Source organism: Aptenodytes patagonicus, chromosome 3 (genome assembly GCF_965638725.1).
Source record: "Aptenodytes patagonicus chromosome 3, bAptPat1.pri.cur, whole genome shotgun sequence".
Lineage (NCBI taxonomy): Eukaryota > Metazoa > Chordata > Aves > Sphenisciformes > Spheniscidae > Aptenodytes > Aptenodytes patagonicus.
In genome coordinates this window covers 99,820,888-99,840,095 of record NC_134951.1, presented here as the reverse complement: position 1 = coordinate 99,840,095, position 19,208 = coordinate 99,820,888, and the positions used below count along the sequence as shown (strand labels likewise).

The 19,208-nt window shown below is 41.4% G+C and overlaps 1 protein-coding gene across 1 annotated transcript in view; it reads right to left on the bottom strand.

Moving 5' to 3' along the window:
* PLB1 (phospholipase B1) overlaps positions 1-19,208 on the bottom strand; it is an 86,244-nt gene that overhangs the window by 22,137 nt on the left and 44,899 nt on the right. The window contains exons 33-45 of the mRNA XM_076335558.1: positions 17,866-17,933; positions 16,773-16,816; positions 15,404-15,512; positions 11,635-11,686; positions 11,410-11,490; positions 10,224-10,289; positions 9,616-9,716; positions 8,675-8,756; positions 8,140-8,244; positions 5,662-5,757; positions 4,486-4,557; positions 2,537-2,614; positions 467-527 (exon numbers count right to left, since the gene is read on the bottom strand). Of these exons, the coding sequence (XP_076191673.1) occupies positions 467-527; positions 2,537-2,614; positions 4,486-4,557; positions 5,662-5,757; positions 8,140-8,244; positions 8,675-8,756; positions 9,616-9,716; positions 10,224-10,289; positions 11,410-11,490; positions 11,635-11,686; positions 15,404-15,512; positions 16,773-16,816; positions 17,866-17,933 (1,015 nt within the window). The remainder of the gene's footprint in view (positions 1-466; positions 528-2,536; positions 2,615-4,485; positions 4,558-5,661; positions 5,758-8,139; positions 8,245-8,674; positions 8,757-9,615; positions 9,717-10,223; positions 10,290-11,409; positions 11,491-11,634; positions 11,687-15,403; positions 15,513-16,772; positions 16,817-17,865; positions 17,934-19,208) is intronic.

The window sequence follows — 19,208 nt, the reverse complement described above, 5'->3', positions numbered from 1 at the left end:
CATCCCTGGAAACATTCCAGGTCAGGCTGGACGGGGCTCTGAGCAACCTGATCTAGTTGAAGATGTCCCTGCTTATTGCAGGGGGGTTGGGCTAGGTGACCTTTAAAGGTCCCTTCCAACCCAAACTATTCTATGATTCTATGATTCCTATCATAGTAGGCTCACCAGGCAGGTCAAACTTGCTGAGCCACTAACCTACCTAGGCAATTTTAATCTGCTACGTTGCTGTATGTGATACATGTATATGATAAATGATAAATGTGATCATATTTATCCACAGAGAGCACACCTGCTGTGTTGCAGAACTTGCTGTGTATGGCAAGACAGACTTTCTTCCTTTGCTGTTAAATATATCAGCTTTTGTTTCCTTTCCATCTAGGATTTGCAATTCAAGATCTTATTTTTTTAAAAAACAAAAGGTGAAATCTTTCTTATTTGTGATTTTAGCTTACGAGTTCTTTCTCACCTGATGTTGGGACATGACTGGATGGAGTCTGTTCAGAACATGACAGGTCACTGCCCCAATTCTGAAATGGCAAGTTACAAAATTGGGTCACCTTATCGTTAGAAGATAATATGGAATTCATATATGGTTTAATTGTATGGTGAAAGGCAAAACCATGTTAAGACATAAATCCTAGGTTGGTGCCTATATAGCTCAACAGTCCTTTCCTCTTCTTTGTGGAATGCTGTTAATTAGTTTTGGTGACATTTTCTAGCCAAAACATAACATTTTTCCAAAGGCAAAACATTTCATCTAGAAATATTACTTATGACAAAGTTCCATCAGGATGATAATTTTTCCCCTCCTCTCCAGCCTGGAGATTTTGACCATGACCTAGAAGGTGGGGTCTTCAGGTTTGAAGTCCTGCTCTGTCTCAAGAGACATCAGATGTAAAACCAAACACAACAAAAATCAACAATAAAATCATTTGTGAAGTTCTAATATTATATTAATGTATTATATTACTATTATTTCCCATGTACCTCGCTAGAAACCTATTTTTTTTCCTAGAAACTTTCAAAAAAGGCTAGCTTTCACTGAATATAAAATTTTAAAAGTTTTTGAAGCTTCAAAAGTTTCAGTAAAGAGAGGTGTCAGCCTCTAAATAATTAGACTACCATACATTTGTAGACGATATCATAGCTATTACGATTATTCCACCAGTTGAGGAAATTGAGTCAACCACACATCGCAGAACATCTTGGTTCACCAGCAGAAGCAGCTGGTGAGTGGGCCACCCTCGCTCTTTGGTAGTGAGCAACAACATTAGCTGAGAAGGTAGCAAGGGAAAAATTGTAATTGTTGTAATGGGCAGTCCCTGTAAGAGTGAAGACATCTGCTTACGCTGATCTAAGAGCCGGCCCTGCTTGGAGCAGGATGTTGGACTAGGGATGTCCTGAGGTCCCTTCCAACCCAAATTATTCTACGATTGCACAATTCTACCATTCAGAGAAAAACGACATGGACCAGTGGTCTTCAGAAAACACAGTTAGTGCTAAAAAACATCAAGAAAAATTAATCTCTTCTTGTAAAAAATGGTGTAATAGGCTCTACTATCAGCCATATAGTTAAAGGCTGTTTGCAGAGGCTAGAAAGGACAGCTGGGCTTATTTTCAGATCAGAGAGGAAACTGTTCCTTTACTCTCTCTACTGTTTCTTTCCTTTACCCTATCATTTCAAAAGCTATTGCTGTTGAGATTCAGTGGAAGTGCAAGAATTACCCATTAAAAGTATAACTCTAGCTCTACAGATAGAAATCCAATTTCAATATTGCAAACTATGGCTTGCTGAAGCAATATCAGCTATTGCTCTTTGTAAACCCGCAAGGCACACAGAGATTTTCATAATTTGACTAGGCATGAGGACCACCCCAGTATACCAAACTAGCCCAGCCCATTTTGACTGCCATCTCCAGCCACACTTGTATCACCAAAACAGAGCATTCCTTGCAGGAAGTCTGCATGCTTGCAGCCATTTGTCAAGAGCAAGTTACTGCCCCATTTCTTCTACACCAAGTTTGTTTCTGCAGTTTGTTTAGTTGTTCTGTCATGGTGGAAAGTGAATCCCTTTGAAAATGGATTCCTATCACCTCTTGTATTTGGCTGCATATCCAATACGTAAGGGTGACTGCCCTCTACAGGTTAAGCTTACTTGAGTGCATGGAAGTGCAGTGGCTGAAGAAGAGAATATGTAAACCTTCCTCAGATCATTTGGGGGCTCAGGGTTCTAAGTTATCTTCTCCCTGTTGTGAGGAACTTGCTATCTGAATTAATGATGCATCCTAGATGACTTACTGTTGAGCACAGTTTTGATACAATTGCACCAATTAATACAATTCATTTTGTCTGGCTTTTAGGAAACGAAGAGTTTAACATTTGTTTACACAGGAAAAAATGCAATGCAAGATAGACTTCCCTTTCTGAAAACTGGTAATAGTTTATCTCATCTATAAATTCAGCATGATGTGTGAACAGTCACCACATACAGCTTTGCATAGCTTGCCTAAAATGCAGCAAAAGATGCAACAATTACCTCTATCGGTTCATTAGTGGGCTCCACAGGTGGATATGTGTAGTTGCTATTCTTGTATGTTCCCAGGAATGGTTTGTTCTGGACAAAAGAGGAATACAAAAGTAAGAGAAATTAGACAATAAACACATGGCACAGACCATAGCAAGTGATATCAAGACATCATATCACCAAGGAAGTAATTGCCTAATCTGCAAAATGGGGATCTGGATTTTGAAACCATGCTCCTTCCTTAAAATTCAGAAGTAAGGTTTGTGTTTAGCACCTTATGGTAAAAATGACGTATGCCAGATCCTGATCGCAGCTTAACATTTTCCTCTCCTAACCTTCCACAAATTACTTAGACTTTATTAGATGGTTAGTCCTTTCAAAAGACACTGATGTAAAGTCTAGAGAAACCTGGGCAGGTCTTGCTGTGTCAGCAGAGGGGAGATGAAAGATTGATTACTGAAAGGACCACCCTTCCCCCCAAGAGAGGCTGTATAAGTTGCATGGTTATTTTTGTCTCCTACTAATGCAATGTGCATTCAGGAAGACATGCACATTGTATAGGCTAAAAAATTTCACTGGGATGCTCACTTATCTCAATTAAGAGCAATTCCAGTATCTGCATGAGGTCTTGCAAAGCACTAAAATCAGAAGGCGTATTTAATTGATTAGAAGACCCACTGTTCTTTTATTGGCAGGGTTTTATCCTACTTTAAGTTGCCTCAATACAAATAATTTTCCTTGGCTTTTGGGCCATTACAATCTGGCACACCTGTTATTTTCATGGACACGACTACCTGAAGTAGAATTTTAAAACTGTAGTGAGAAACTGTGGGAACAATAAATGGAATTTGTAGGTGTCAGAATCTGAAATAATTTACTACTCCTTTCAGTAACACAGAAGGTGAAATCCTCTGGAAACAGTCTATTTATTCCTTTGTAGCACTGTTTCATAATCTTTACCTCAGAGCTTTCTGAGCAGGGAAAGCTACTGGCACTTCCATCAATGACTTTTTCAAAGCACTGTGGGCTTACCATTTCTGAAAATAATAGCCATATATTCTTTGCAAGGGATATAAAACTTTTCTATGCCTTCTTCTGAAAAGCAACATCTTTGAACAGGAGTGGACGAAGGGAAAGAAGTGTAAAATCCACATTATTTGGCACTGAAGAAGTTGCTAAATTGATTTAAGCTGCCTGGAAAGAACACTGGGTAAAATGAAGTAGGATCAATTTAAGTGAATCTGAGGACTTTTGAAACATGCTGCTCAATAACTCAGCAGATCTTCCTTTTTTGACAAGATGGACACGATATGGACAAAATCCTCCCGTATGACTTGAATGACTGTCTCCAGACCCGAGAGAACAACTCAGCTCCCTGATCTGTTCAGTTCTTGGCCTCCTTGTTGAAACTGCTGAAGAAAGTGAGGCAATTATTGCTGACTGCAGCGGTCATTTCCACATGCTGATACCTAGCAACTGTACTGCAAGTTCAGCAGCTAGTTTTATAACTGTAGAAGCAGTTTCCAAAGAGTCTGAAGTATCCCTATTATGGATCAGACCAGGAAAACTAACCTGCCACTAATTCAAGAGATAACAGATACTGGGGTTTTCAGAGCTGCTGTGGTGCCCAAACCCCATTGATTCCGATGGAAAAGTTAATGCAGCATATTCCGTTATTTGCTGCTTGAGCTGCCTCTGTACTTCACAAACATAACAAAACACAACCTCTGCTACAACTGAAAACACACAAATCAGCATGTTGTCAATCAGTACCCACAGCACAGTAAAAGGCCAAGGGACACCAGAGCAGGTACATGAGAGCACCTGCTCACTCAGAGGTAAGCACAGAACAAAAGTTTTCAGTAAACTTGTTCCAGACATACTGAACCCCTGCTCTCTGCAGCAAGCACAAGCCCATACAGCCTCCTGATACCCAGCTTCCACAACATGGGTATATTTACCTGAGTTGGACAGTCGAGGACTATGTCAGCCATGAAATCAAATGAGTCAGCTTTCTGGCCTACAGGCTGTAACTAGAAAGGAAGACAAAAAAACCCCTATTTTGTAACCATGTCAGCTCATCTTACATTTGTATAACAATTCTAATCCAAAAGAATCTACACCTTTCAAATGTATATAAAGCTGCCTGTATTTACAGACCTTGATTTACCCAAGGCTGAAATGCATCTACTTCTCAGAAAGAACATGGCAACTGCGTAACAAAACAGCAACTCTAGAAAGAAGCTTAAAATGGTAGTGGAAAGCTCCACTGGATCAGTTTAAACTCCTGGAGGATTTTGGCAGGCACATGAAGTACCTTGGAATTTCGCCAGAAGGCAAGGTCGTAAACTCTCTTCTCTTGCATAAAAGACAAGACATTAAGAGTCCCTCAATTTTAGAGCTAAGCTGCATGATGGCATCTCCAACAAAAGGCTGTTTATGCGTAGAAGATTAAACCAAATTTAATTAGAGGTACTGCTTGATGATTGCAAGCAATCGTGTCAGCTGTTAAGACATTACCCCGAAGTATATAGAAGTTTACATCCAGGATCTGAGATACCGCCTCTGACTGCATGGGTACTCCTACTGCGCTGCAATGCTAAGTAAAATAAGTTTGCTTAAGCAATCTTTAGCAACACATTTTTATTGAGCTTTACTCATTTCCAAAGGTAGTAAAACCAAAAACTGAATTAAAACCACTTTGATTCCTAATGAGACATTCATAACACATGGATTTAAAACACACTTCTAAGTAATCCATTTTAACTTGACATATGCAGTTACAATTGTTTATTTGGTGGTTTCCCACATCAGCTCATAGAAACAACATCCTTATTGAATACTGCCCTGCCTTTCATGACAATGGGTGAAGTAGACTTGAAGTTGCTCAGCTGAAATCATGAATGACTCTGATCATGCACTTACAGCACCCCTCTCCTCCCCACACACCTTAAGAAGCAAGAGATTCTAGGCTGAGAGCAGTGCCAGAAATTTGAGGGTATCTGACTAGTAAAGAAGAAACAAACACAAGGTCCAGCGTTATCCAGGCCTTCACTGCAATGTTTATTACAGAGATTATTTTAATGGTAGTCAGGCCTAGGTAAAGACCACATTACACACAGAGCCTGTCACCTTACCACAGCATTCCAGAGAGCCTTGGCAAGCTGAGAATGGCCTTTCTGGCTTGGATGGAAGCAGTCAGGTGAAAAGTAGGAGACGTCTGGATGCCCATCCTACAAATGAAAGCATAAAGGACATCTGAGTGCAGAAGAATCCACACAGCTCCAACCTGGGGTTGCTGAGGCCAAACCAGAGCCAATAATGGAGGTTCATGCTACTTGTTCTTGCTGCTCCAATGTGGAAAGTCTCATGATTACCTGGTGATACAAAGTGTACTTCAGCAGGTCTGTGAGCTACCAGGAATGCTTAACTAGAGATGCTTATGTGCATCCAAGGGCAGATCCACCCAGAAGTAGCAAACCCACCATTTTCAATTACGTGTCTAGTCTCTCTCTGGGTTCTGCAATAAAGATGGGTTCCTCTCCTCAGCACATCATCTGAACTGGCACCACAGGCACCACTATACTCTGCAGTACCTTTACATGGTAACAAGCATGTTACGGATGCTTTACCAGAGGGAAGAGAGCCCATCTGCTTTTTCACAGCTGTGTCAGTTCTGCAAGTTTGAAAGGAGCAAGAAGCAAGTAAGTGTTTGTGTGAAGGCAGCCAGGCTAACCGAGTATACCAGTACAGTCTCCTTTCTGAGCAAAGATATACTTTAATACAGATACTGGAGCATCTGAAGGAATGGAGTTTGGAAATTTAAATATCTTGGCTTTCATGTAGTATTGAGATGAGGAAGAGTTTAGGTCACAGATGACTGAAACAACAACATTTTTTTGGTCAGACCAGTCCTTCCTCAAAACTTGAGCAGGTTTTGATTCAGTGTATTTGGGCTAGCTTATTAGAGGACTACTACCAAAATTTGCATCTATATCTGATCTTTTGCAAAGTTTAGAGGCAGACTTTTCAGTTCAGCAACATCTGAATGTTGTGTGAGATAAGAAGAAGAAACAGCATCCTGAGCTTTCTTACAATCTGAACTAATGCTTGTGAGACTATAAAAAGAAAGTTCAGAAATATTTTGCTGCTTCTGTTTTTATTTCTGTGTTCCCTACCTCAGTACCAAAACCCCTAGCGATACTTTTCACAGGAACCAGGTTCACAAACAAACCAACCAAACCAAAACAAACCCAAAAATCAAAGCCTGTTTTTCCTGGGAAGCTTTCAGTCAGTTTTCCAAATTTGTCTGTAGCAGCATCTGAACTTTTCAAACTTATCACTAGCTATTTGCCAGCATTTTCACGATCACTCCAGTTCAATTATACCAGCACAATCCCTGCTCAATATTTTGCCCCATCTGCTCTTAGTTCCAGGTGAGTTGTGGAAGTGCAGATGCGTGTGACAATTAGCAAATGGAGTTTCAGTTTCAGAGAAGGTTTGGGTCATTTCCTAGATTTATAGTTTACTGAGACTTACTATTCAAGGTACGGAAATATAATTGCCAATAACAGGAAAAAGGGCTCGCTACATAAAACTACTACTTCCACCAGATCATACGTAAACTTCTCTGTCAGACACAGAAGAATGAGTTATGGGACATGAAGAGGAGGTGATGCTGTAGTCTCCAGTGAGCAATGCAGCTATGTTGCTTTAAGAACTGTAACTTAATATCTCTGTCTTTCATTAATCATGTTATATTTTCAGAAAGAAAAATATTTATGTACACAATCCTCTTAATTTAGGTTTTGATTCATTTTCCAAAATAGTAATTCATATTGACAGCACAATATGTAAAACAAAGAACTGCTAAGTTGTCCTGGTTTCGGCAGGGATAGAGTTAATTTCCTTCCTAGTAGCTGGTACAGTGCTGTGTTTTGGATTTAGATTGAGAACAGTGTTGATAACAGGGGGATGTTTTAGTTGTTGCTAGGTAGCGTTTACACTAGTCAAGGACTTTTCAGCTTCCCATGCTCTACTGACTGAGAAGGCTGGGGGTGCACAAGAAGCTGGGAGGGGGCACAGCCAGGACAGCTGACCCCAACTGACCAGAGGGATATTCCACACCATATGACGTCATGCTCAGCATATAAAGCTGGGGGAAGAAGAAGGAAGGGGGGGACGTTTGGAGTGATGGCGTTTGTCTTCCCAAGTAACCGTTACGCGTGATGGAGCCCTGCTTTCCTGGAGATGGCTGAACACCTGCCTGCCGAATAGAAGTGGTGAATGAATTCCTTGTTTTGCTTTGCTTGCGTGTGCAGCTTTTGCTTTCCCTATTAACCTGTCTTTATCTCAGCCCACAAGTTTTCTCACTTTTACCCTTCCGATTCTCTCCCCCATCCCGCCGGGGGGGGAGTGAGCGAGCGGCTGTGTGGTGCTTAGTTGCCGGCTGGGGTTAAACCACGACATATGAAGAAATCTGATGTACTATACCAAAAAGCAACAATTTCTAATAAGAAAAGCACAGAACAAGCTGAAACTATTTTGCATATAGTCTTTAAAGGTTAGATACCCACACTTAGTCCTTTGCATGCAGAAGTCTCTTTAGACCGTACCTGACCAAGAGGAATCTTGGGATTTTGGAGGAAAGGCTGAATGGTCACTGTGAAATTTTCATGAGTATCATATCTGCCAGACTCCACTAGTCTCCGAATGCCAAGCTACAAGAAACAAAAAACCGACCACCGATAATCCATCAACACCTCTGCATCATAACCATTTTTTATTTTCTTTTGAGAGCCCAAGAATCAGAAGGAAGCTTTTACTTCTTAACAGAAATAGCCACAGATGTTGGCAAAAGGTGAGTCTTGAAATGTGGCTGAGAAGGCTGGAACACAATACTACAACTGTCTGTAGGGGACAGGATTTTGGTGACTAAACACCCACCTATCCATCTGTACTAGAAACAAAATTTTTCTGAAGAGCTTTCCTGCTGGTTTTGGTCATACGGTGTTTTGGATAGCATCAAATTACCTCTTCCTTAGCTCATAGGGCCCATTTGGGTAAAATATTACTATGATATGTTGCTTGGTAATCAAGAGCTCACCTCAACTGAAAATAAAGCAACTGCATCACTCTTCACAAACATACCTGGTAAGCTCTGGTGGCTTCCCTCACCATCGTTAAATTTGGTGAGTTTTCTTCTCCTGTGAGAACACAACTACACAGATAACTGTGGGCGAGGTTAGAGGAGAAAACAGGAATAGAGAAAGTTAGAGATCTGAGAATGCAGAAGTCACCCTTTGCCACCCAACGCCCTCATGACATGGGAGGAACAAGGAAACCTGTAGTCATGTTTCTGTGAAAATGTCTTACTGTCTTTGCCATTGTTCATCATTTCAACCCTTAGTCTTATTTTCTGCCTCTCTAAATCAGTTTGATTTCACCCCCAGGTATGTCAAAGTGATGTACACTGTACTATGATGTTTTGTCCCATTCATTACACCCTGGCATCCAAAGGCCCTGCAGCCTGACAGAGGTACCTGCCAGTCCTTCTGGAACTAGAAAACAGATCTTTGAAATGTACTGGCTGCATTACCTCTGAGCTGATACCTTTCCAATCAACAATTCTCCATTCCCAAGACACAGAATTTGTCCCTGTCTGGAAGGTCAGCAAAGAATGCAAATTGCCCATTGGAATAAAGCCTATGAAAAAGGAGAAACCTGTCTACTCTGCAAATACTTCACATTCCCTCAAAAGGCCTGAAAATCCAAATGCTTGTGGACTTCAACCCCACCTTGAGGAACCGTGTATCAATAATCAAGCTCATTGAGGTGTACATTATGTATCGCAGGAAACCTTGCAGTTCTAGTCATGGACAAAACACAGGTCCTCTGACAACACTTAGGTCAAAGCCAAGAGAAGACAATGCCATCAGGCAGGGTGATGTCAACACTGCATGGGATGTCCGTAGGACTGTAGTGCTACCTTTGAACATCAGTTCAAATAATGAAAGAAGCATGGAATAAGAACATGCTTTATCATCATGGACAGCAAGCTCAGGTACAAAAGGAAGTCAAACAAGCCTTACTCTGCCATGTAAGTGGGGCACTGAACTTGAGTATCCACAAACAACTGTCTCAGAGGGAGGAGGTCCATCACTTCAACCAGACTCACTAGAGCTTTTGGAACCTGAAAGGTAAGTCACACTTTAGCTTGGAAGGAACCGGTTATGCAGCCCACAGTGCATTTATTTTACCCCAAAGTCCAGCCATTTGACACCCCTTCCCTTTCTCCATTGTTGGAAGGGGGAAAAAAAAAGGGGGGGGGGGGGGGGGGAAGGGGGGGGGGAAGGGGGGGGGGAAGGGGGTGGAAGGGGAGGGGAGGGGGGGGGAGGGGAGGGGGGGAAAATGGAAATGGGGGGGAAATGGGGGAGGGGGCGGAAAGGCAACAAAAAATCCCACCAAACTCCCTCAACTCAGCTTTTGATTCTTTTCCAGCACCATGGATAGATAGACAGACAGACAATATCTTGTCAGATAGACAAGACAAAAGAAAATGCTTTTGTAGAAGTCAATGGAATATGTTTGGTACCAGAATGGAAAAAAAAAAAACCAACCCAAACAAACAGAAGAGCTAGCACCAGTCAGTCATGTACCGGTACAAGCTAGAATGCCAGGACAATTTCACAGCACTTGCCTGCTTGTGCAGAATATCAAGAGTTTCTTGAATCCTTCTGATGAAATTCATAGCTGAGTAGTGATCCTGATAGAAGAGAAGAGATTACTGCTAAATGGAGACACAAGGCATTTTGGTTGGGAGGCTGGAGAATCACATTAATTCACTTCCTTTTCTGCCATACAACACTGTGGTCAGTAGAATGTTCTTGCTTCTTTCTAAAGACCAGGGATTTTAAACATATCAGTTAACCTAAAATGTAGAAAGACTCAGTGAAATTTTGGATTTTGATTAAACCTTGTTGAGTAGCAGTACATTTAACCCAAATCCACTGGGTCCTTCATGGAAAGACACAGAAAGGAACCCAATCTGAATGCATGCTGAACAGCATAAACCAAGCAGCCATAGGTGTGCTCACAGCCAGCTGATAAGCTCTCATAAAACTAGGTGAAATCATTGCTAGTCAAGGTCATAGCTATAAACAAAGCTGTACAACTTGGCAGCAGCAGCAAAGATGCCTAGTGAGGCTCCTGCAGAAGCAGCAAATTTCTCAAGCACAAGGGGTTGCAGGAGAATTGAAAATGCTCACAAGAAGTTAGCATATTAAAGGCAAGAATGTAAGAGCTGGCAGAGAAAGGTGGCCTCTCCCTGCCACCTACCCACTCAACTCCCATGATCTCCTTATGGCAGCCCTGAAGGCTTCTCCACAATCCAGAGAAGCATAAAATTCAAATGATATTGAGCACTGCAGCAACTTCCCTCATACATACCTCACCTGTTCCTAGCACCTCCCTACAGTGTGAGTTATGGGTTGATGACAATTGTAGGATTGGACTAGTGGTAGTTCAAAGCAGTATAATTCTCTCTTGGATGTCTAAAGAGGCCATGCTAGCAGCAGAGCAGTTACCGTATCAGAGGAGTGAAGCTTTTCTTCCCTTCCATTTTTTGCTCATGGTCAAAAGACAGTAGCAAAGACAGTGGTTCTTACCCCGGAGTAAGCCAGAGAGAACACAACCATACTCTGTTGCTGGTAACCATTTTTATATCAGGGCACTGTCAGCAACAACCACCATCAAAACATACAGCAGCACATATAACTCATGCTATTTCTGTGAAGGCTCTAAGGATTCATGGATTTCCCTTGACGTGTTTCTACACTGACATCACAGTCCCACTACAGTTTCAGTTAACCGGTTCTACTACTCACAGGGTCTTTGCAATAGTTGCACAGATCGTTGCCTCCAATATGCACCGTTATGAGCTTCCAGTCAGCACTGAAGTCAATTCTCTGCGCAACAAAGAAGAAAGTAACGAGCCTGAATTACTTTGACTTTGTGATATGCACATCGTATCGTTGCAGGTGGACCTATCATGTGATGCAACACCTGTTTCTTTTCATGCTGTAAGATTAAAGGAATCCCAGGCAACTTACAGGATCAGTTTTCATTAGTCTCAGGAGATTTCTTGCTTGGGCTGGTAAGTGCCTGTGAAGAAGGACAACTAGTGAGTGAAAGAAACACCCTTATGGACAGATCAACATTAACGGTCTTCAGACACCTTAAATCAAATTGTCAGATATCGGGAGGGTTGGGTGATGAGACAGTACAGTCCTCATGTTGCCGTGATCAAATTACACTTTCACATCTTTGCAGAAAGTCAACATCAAATTGAACTTGAATACTGGTTTTACTCAAGTTCAGTAATTAATCTGGAACCATAAGTTTAGCTTCTATTACAGTGCTTAGCACCTAAAACAGCTGAAAAGCCAGACACAGCAACATGTTTGTAAGCAGACGGTCTGTTTAGAACTAGGCTGCTATCAATCTATTCCTCGTGGACTAAAACAACAAGGGAATCCCAAGTCCCAATATTTAACTGACCTCTTGAGCAACATTTGTGCATAAACCACAGGTCACCCCCCTGCAAAGCTGAAATGTTTCAGAGTTCACTGCGTACACCTCCCCCATTTCTGTAGCCTGCACTCAGAGTCAATACTTAATTTTCCATTATGTAAAACAGCTCTGTGCACACTACCTTTCCAGGGTAATTAAAAACCCAAGAAACTTTCAAGATTACTCAGACAAGTTAAGATGACAGCCTCGCTGTTTTCCAATAGCCAGGTGAGCGCTCACTCTCTCTTTTTTGTATATATACATATACATACATATATATATGTGCCATGAATGTTGAGTTACCTAGGCTGAACACTTCAACCTTGTTTGACTGCCCTGACACGTTGATCCTCAAATATGCATAGAAAAGAGAATGTGGTTGGAAAGCTTTGGCCTTCCAGGCAGCTCTGTAGTATGGCATGAGCTGCATCTCCCTCCAGGCTCTTGTTAGAAACACTTCACTGACTGTCTATCATTTCTGGAAGCATATCAGCTGACATTAATAAGCATCGCACTTGTTTTGTATGGTAGCCAGAGCTTAGCTCTCCTTTGCAATGCTGTGTTTACTGCAGGAACAGGAGATACCTCTCACCACCCTCCTCCAACTGAATACTGATCTAACACTAACATAAGAGTATTTACTGGGGAATGAGCCCTGTCATACATCTACTTGTGACACAGACACTGTATGCATGCAATAGTTCTGTTCACCGTTACCCTTGTCCAATGTCATAACCTACTTATTCATATCCCAAAGCTATCACAAGCCACAAGTGGTCACAGTTTCTTTCTGTTCTTACTGTGGAACCCCCTAATCTAGGGCATTGACTTCAATATTGATCTGAGGAAAACACCACTTATTGAGCTGACAGTCTGCAACACCTTTGATTTCTCATGCAGTCACTGAAGTGCTGATGCATCCTGAGCCAATGCAGCCAGTAAGATCTAACAACATCTTGAATGAAGCAGTGCCCGCAATCACCCGTCCTTGAACTGCAGTTTCCGCCAAATTTTGATCTTGATCAACAGAAACAGTTTTCTAATGGGAAATACAGACATTCACAGTTCCTGTCACCTGTTCTTTTTTCTCAGTCTTAAATTCTTAACCTCCTTTTTTTCCACGTGAAATCAGAGATATCAGCCAGGCTCTGCTTCAGCAACATGCTTCAGATCTATCCTTAACTCCAGCATGTACATAAGCACTTTGGCAATGAATGCAGATAGGCTTAGGAACATTTTGCTGAATGAGACCTGCATTGCTACATTGCCATCAAGTTCACTAAAGAGCTCTTCAAAGCAGCCACTGATTTCATTTTAAGAAAGCCTTACACCTGGTTTCCAAAAGCTGGTGAGGGTGCAGAACTACCTGATTTCAGAAAGGTCCCAGCACCTCTGGAAAGCAGTTTCCAGATTAGCACCCAAAAGTGAGACAGGCCAGGTAACGATTCTGAAATACCAGCATTAGCTGGTGGACTCTTTTTGCCCTCTGAATCATAGGAAAATGGATATTTTTGGCTGATGAAGAATAAATGCTGGATGGCCTCATCATTCCAAGGCCAAATACCTAAAAGCAGGAGAAACATTTCCTTATGTTGCAATATATTTCAAGATTCAACTAGGATACATTCATCTTCTCAGATGCATCAAGAGCCACAATGTGACAGAACAGAACCCCAAAAGAAGTATCTCAAAGGTCAGGGATATTAGTGTAGTAGTTTACAGGACTTTACTTTTGCACACCTTTCTACAGAGAGTTATGAGACAGAGAAACAACAGAAGACTAGCAGAAATCTGGGACAATTGTTGTCTGCATCTCCTTGCTGAACGTTTACAAAACATGGTTGCAGAACATAGATAGCTCCACTTTACCACGTTTATCCAGCCCAGCTGCTTGCATGGGAAGAGAGAAGACTAATTGGTATAGATGAAGTAGACAACTTTTCATTAGACTAACATCCATCAACTCATTTCAAACAACTAACATAACTATTTAATAGTAATGCCTTGGTTGCTACTGATACAAACTGCTTTAAGTCATATTGGTGACTTAAGAGATTGTGTATCCTGTTTCAAGTCCTCTCACCACTCCAAAAAGCCTGTTTAGGATTTAACTGATATAAAATACAAGGCAGGCACCTATGTCATTCTTTCCTATAACAAGCAAAAGCTGAAGCTAATCTGGATATATGCTGCATATAGAAGTATGTTAATAAATTCTCATTAATGCCTGAATCAGAGCCATAATCCTTGCACGTTTCACTGACATACACAGATACATTCAGTCATCACTAGGAAACAAAATCCCTTCTCTCAGGTATGGGGGGCTGTAGGATCTATCAGGGCACCTAGCAGACTATTTCTGTCAGGAAATCCACGTATTTACTGAGGTCACTAGTATGAGTCAGAAGTTACTCAAGGCCCATAGGGGAGCAATAAAAATACCTGATAAATCCTAACTATCTTTGCCTAAATACAGCAAACTCAAACACCTCACTTAGCTTCTGAACTTCATTTCCAAGACCTCTTTGGGAACTAAGAGGAATTTTTCTTTAAACAAAGAAATTAAGGTCTGGGTAATATCAACTGGCATGGTCTGCCAGAACCTGTGCACAAACTATGACTGAATTCCAGCAGCCATCTGTTTTGTTAATTAAACAGCACTGACTCTTTCAATAAGAAGCCAGGGATTTCTAGGATAAGCAGTATAGAAAAGCTCTACTCATGCAGCCTCCCAGGTGTGACTAAAAGCAAAGAGCCAAATTCAGATGACTGCAAGACATTAAAATCCCTAGGTCCGCAATGCACCAAAACCCATATATGACCATCAGCAATTCTCCTTTCTTCAGATTCCAGACTGTGGCTGGTTTTTTCCCCTCTCTCTTGACCACTCTTGCTTATCCAGAAGCCTGAGGCCAGAATTATGGAAGATTTCATCTAGTTGTTCTCCTAGTATCTCTTTACCAATTCACTACATGCTCATTTTCCGAAAACATCCATGGTCTCAGAAATTTATTGACAGATAAACAGATAAATGAATAGATGTTGAAGAGGAAGAGTAGAAACCACCACCACCCAACAGTTTCTGCCAGTTTCTTGTTTGCGGATTTCATAACCAGGACTGTTGGCTTCATTTGAAAGTGCAGCTATGAAATAAGCCCATACATTTAAGAGGTTTTGAGCCAATTTTCAACTCTAACTAGACTGGTTTTGCTTGCTCTTCAGAGCAAGTTGTGACAGCACATGAGACAGTTGAAAGGGAATTAGATGAAGCATGCATCACCTGCAAATGTAAAACAGAAGGCTACGTACTCAGCCTGTGCTCCAGGAACTGCCTGGTTAAGGAATGCATTTGAATCATTCTCACTCCCGGTGCCGGTCGAATAGCCCACGATCGTAACATTGAACTCTTGAAAGATGTCTGAAAAAGAAAGATGGCAACAAAGGGAAAATGCCTACGTCTGCTCCCTGCCTACAGGGACTAGCACACAGCAGCACTGCCACAGTTTTGCTCTCTGACAGCACAGCACAGCTGCTGCAGCCTCCACTCAACTAGTTACATCCACCAGCCAGTGGTGAGAGGGACCACCAGCTGGCAGCAACTCAGACAGCAACGTGCTTGCTGTGCCCTGCACTGTCACCGGCGGGTAAGATGAGTGGAATTGAGGACTACTGTGTGCAGTTCTCTCTCATGTTGTAGTGGTTAAAGCCTAAAGTAAAATCCTCAGTCATATGATGGTGACTTTATGAAGCGAGCCTGACGGGGGCTTCAGCCCAGCAGGAGCTCGTTTTCAGCTAGAGGATCTGGGTCTAGTTGACAGCTGTGCAAAATCTCATACTACTGACAAATATGAAGAAGAAAGCCTCAGATGCATGGTTCTGATGAAATCCCACCACGTTCTCCATTACGTCCATAGTAGTTTCCAAAAGGAAGTTGACAGAGTAATTCACAGCTGATAGTTTACAATGTGACCATTTTCACTATAAAAGCTACTTTAATCTCAAAGACTGAATTTAACCACATTGTAATGAAGGCTTTGTCAAATGTAATAGCAGCCAGTGAATCAATTAATTGCTTATTCTAATTATATTCTTGTTACATTCTGCTTATAATAAATGGGCAACACACAGAGGACAGTTTACTGGCCCTCTTCAAATGGAAGTTTATTATTACAGCTGATCCACACTGAAACTCCAGCGGCTTTACCTTGACAATAGACCTAGCTATGGGAAGTTGCATGTTTCAGTGAAGAGAAAGTTAAAATTATTCCCTTCAGGTTACACGTATGAGTAGTCAGCTTTATTTACCAAAGAGGTCTAACTCTATGCAAACATCTCTTTTTGGAAAAAGCTGTGGTGGAATATTTATTAAAAGCAAATGTTAATTGCATCACAAGCATGGACATAGCAAACTTATTTAGAAATTCAAATAACACTCATCAAGCAGCTGAGAAGGGAGAGGAAAAACAAAGGAAGGGAATTTCTAGCTGCTTCTCAGCTTCACTGATGAAGCCAGCTTTTTATTCATTAGTCCTAGGATATTGTTTCTTTGAAAGGTAGTTCTTGTCAATTACTCTAAAACAGCTTTGAGATACTTAAGAGCTCTCTGTAAACATATCAGAAATCAGCCCATTCCCTCTCTTCAGTCTTGCCAATTAGATCTAGCAAAGCATTTACTTACTAGGTAGCGTTGTCACGTTCTCTAATGACGCATCTCCTCCAATACTAAAATGAGAAAGAGAAATCCCAGTCACTCATCTCTTAGCTGGACACAGACAATAAGCAAAGTGAAAACCTACCACACATCATGAGAAAAAGCGAAGGGCGATTAATTCAGTAACTATCAATCTAGCAGATTACGTAGAGAGGACAGGAGTGGAAGTGCTATTGGGGAGAATGGTTGAGGTTTCAGTGGTAAAGATGCTTGCCAGAAGGATTTAATGATCTTGCAGCTGTATGGGGGTATAGTCAATCACTATGAAATGGCAGAAAGATGTCTGAGACAGCTACATACTCGAATGATTGAGCCCTAAAGTACTGCAGATTAGAAGGTCGACTCTGAGGCTAGTTCCAGCCTCATGAAGCCACCCTAAGGCAGCACCTTAGGGTGTTGCAGCCAGCCAGCCCTGGGTGACAAGAGAGCTGCAGCAGCGTTGTCTCAGTCTCTTCTCCTGCTTCCTGCACAGGGGTATGTTCTCTCCAGCTTTTCAGTTGGTGGGACACACTGAGGCCACACTCCAGCTTATGGAGAGGCGTTAGGACAGCACACAACTGCTTCAGTCAATATCAACCGAGCTACATTGTCACACCAAAAAAATTTAGTCTTTTACGACTGTGCTGCATGTGGTAAAAGTTCTCCAGTTAAACAAACGGTTTTCCATGGTGCTACAAAAAGTTCAGAAACAGCAAGCTTTGAGAAGTTGTCCCGAAAGCAACCAGTTCTGACTTGTTTGTTCCAGTGATTCTTCTCCAATTTTGTAGATTTCCAACTTGCCATCCCACCAAAAAAAATATAAATTGTCAGAAGCAGCCAAAGATGAAAGCATGAGAGAAGTCAAAAGGCTAGCTTAAAATCCATTGCTGAAAACATTTTCTGTGAAGCCTCCTTTACGACAAATCATGGATCTTGATACAGCTTCACAAGAAATGCTAGCCTGAGAAACAACTTTTTTTTCAGCTTCCTGACAGCTGAAAGCCCCAAAACGTGTGGAAGAGAGTAATATTCTTTACAGGAGAGGATACACATCTCCTCATCACCTTGGCTGAAGACTTACCTCCAAGACAGTCCTCGGTATTCAGTGTCCAAATCCAGGAGATTATCTGAAGCAATTCCGGTACCAGCCTGGACGTTATTTTTCATTACCCAAATGAAATTGAAGCACAATTACTAATACAATAGTCATTCATACACAGTAATTTTATTTACGTTTGAATGCATCTCTTCAAAAGCTTTAGAAGGCATCTGGCTTTTCCCCAACCTTCCTCCTGAAGAATGCATCAATAGCCTTCATAATTATTTATGAGCATCATATTGTATATGACGCACAAAATATATGATGGAGCCATGGAACAAAGGCTTTCTTCTCATGGGTCTAGGTGAGCTGAATAACTCCTTTATGGTTGCATTACTCAAGAATGATGAAAACGTCTCAAACAAACACAAAACTTTTTGGCTAATGATAAGAAACACTATATGAACTCAACAGAGAAAAACATATCTCAGAAAAAAGCAACATAATACCTTTACACTGATTTGAAAAGTATTGTGCTAAATGGAGAGACTTTTAGTAGTACTACAGGAAGGAGGAAAGCACTCTCTACACTTACCCTGAAGAAAAAGGCAAGCTAGCAACTACATCCCTCCTAAAACAGCACCAGGATTCAGAAGCAGAGTGCCTGCCAGCCGTGATACTATAGTTCTATGCTAAATTTGGGTACGGGGTAGTACTTCAGTACAGCATAAGACCAGGCAGACCATTTGCTACTACTTCAGATTAGACTACAATACTAGATTTTTCTCCTATGTAATAGCTTTATTGAATTAATGGAAGACTGGTGTTCAGAGTAACTATGCATGGGCCAAGTGCAGCTCTGAGACAGCAATGCACCACTGCACTTTCTATGAAAGCAGATTTTATTCTCAGTTCCTACAGACTATACTTAGAAGCAGAAACACCTGCAGGGTCCTGGATATTATAATATGGCAACCACAGCTATATACAGAATATCTGTCATTTGTCAATATTGCAGGTTTGCATTCAAATGCTTCTATTTATTTCAGTAGCCTCCTGTGTGTAGGAGTTTTAGCAACATGCCTTCCAGACAGTTGTAAAGGCTTCATGGTTCGTACACACGATGTCTTTGTTGTTAAGGCTCTCAGATTCGGAGGAACCTATGTTCCAATTACGTCTTTCTGCCCAGTGTTTCCTTTGAGCTGGCTGTAGAATTTCAGCCTTTGACCAGTATGAAAACATTAGGCAGAAAGGCATAATTGGAATATAGGATGTCTGGATCTTGAGACATATTCCTTCTAGGCTACCAAAGATAATCATCCTCAGCAAGAACTACATCTTGATAAAGAAATTAGCTATGAGTTAAAACAGGCACAATAAAAAGA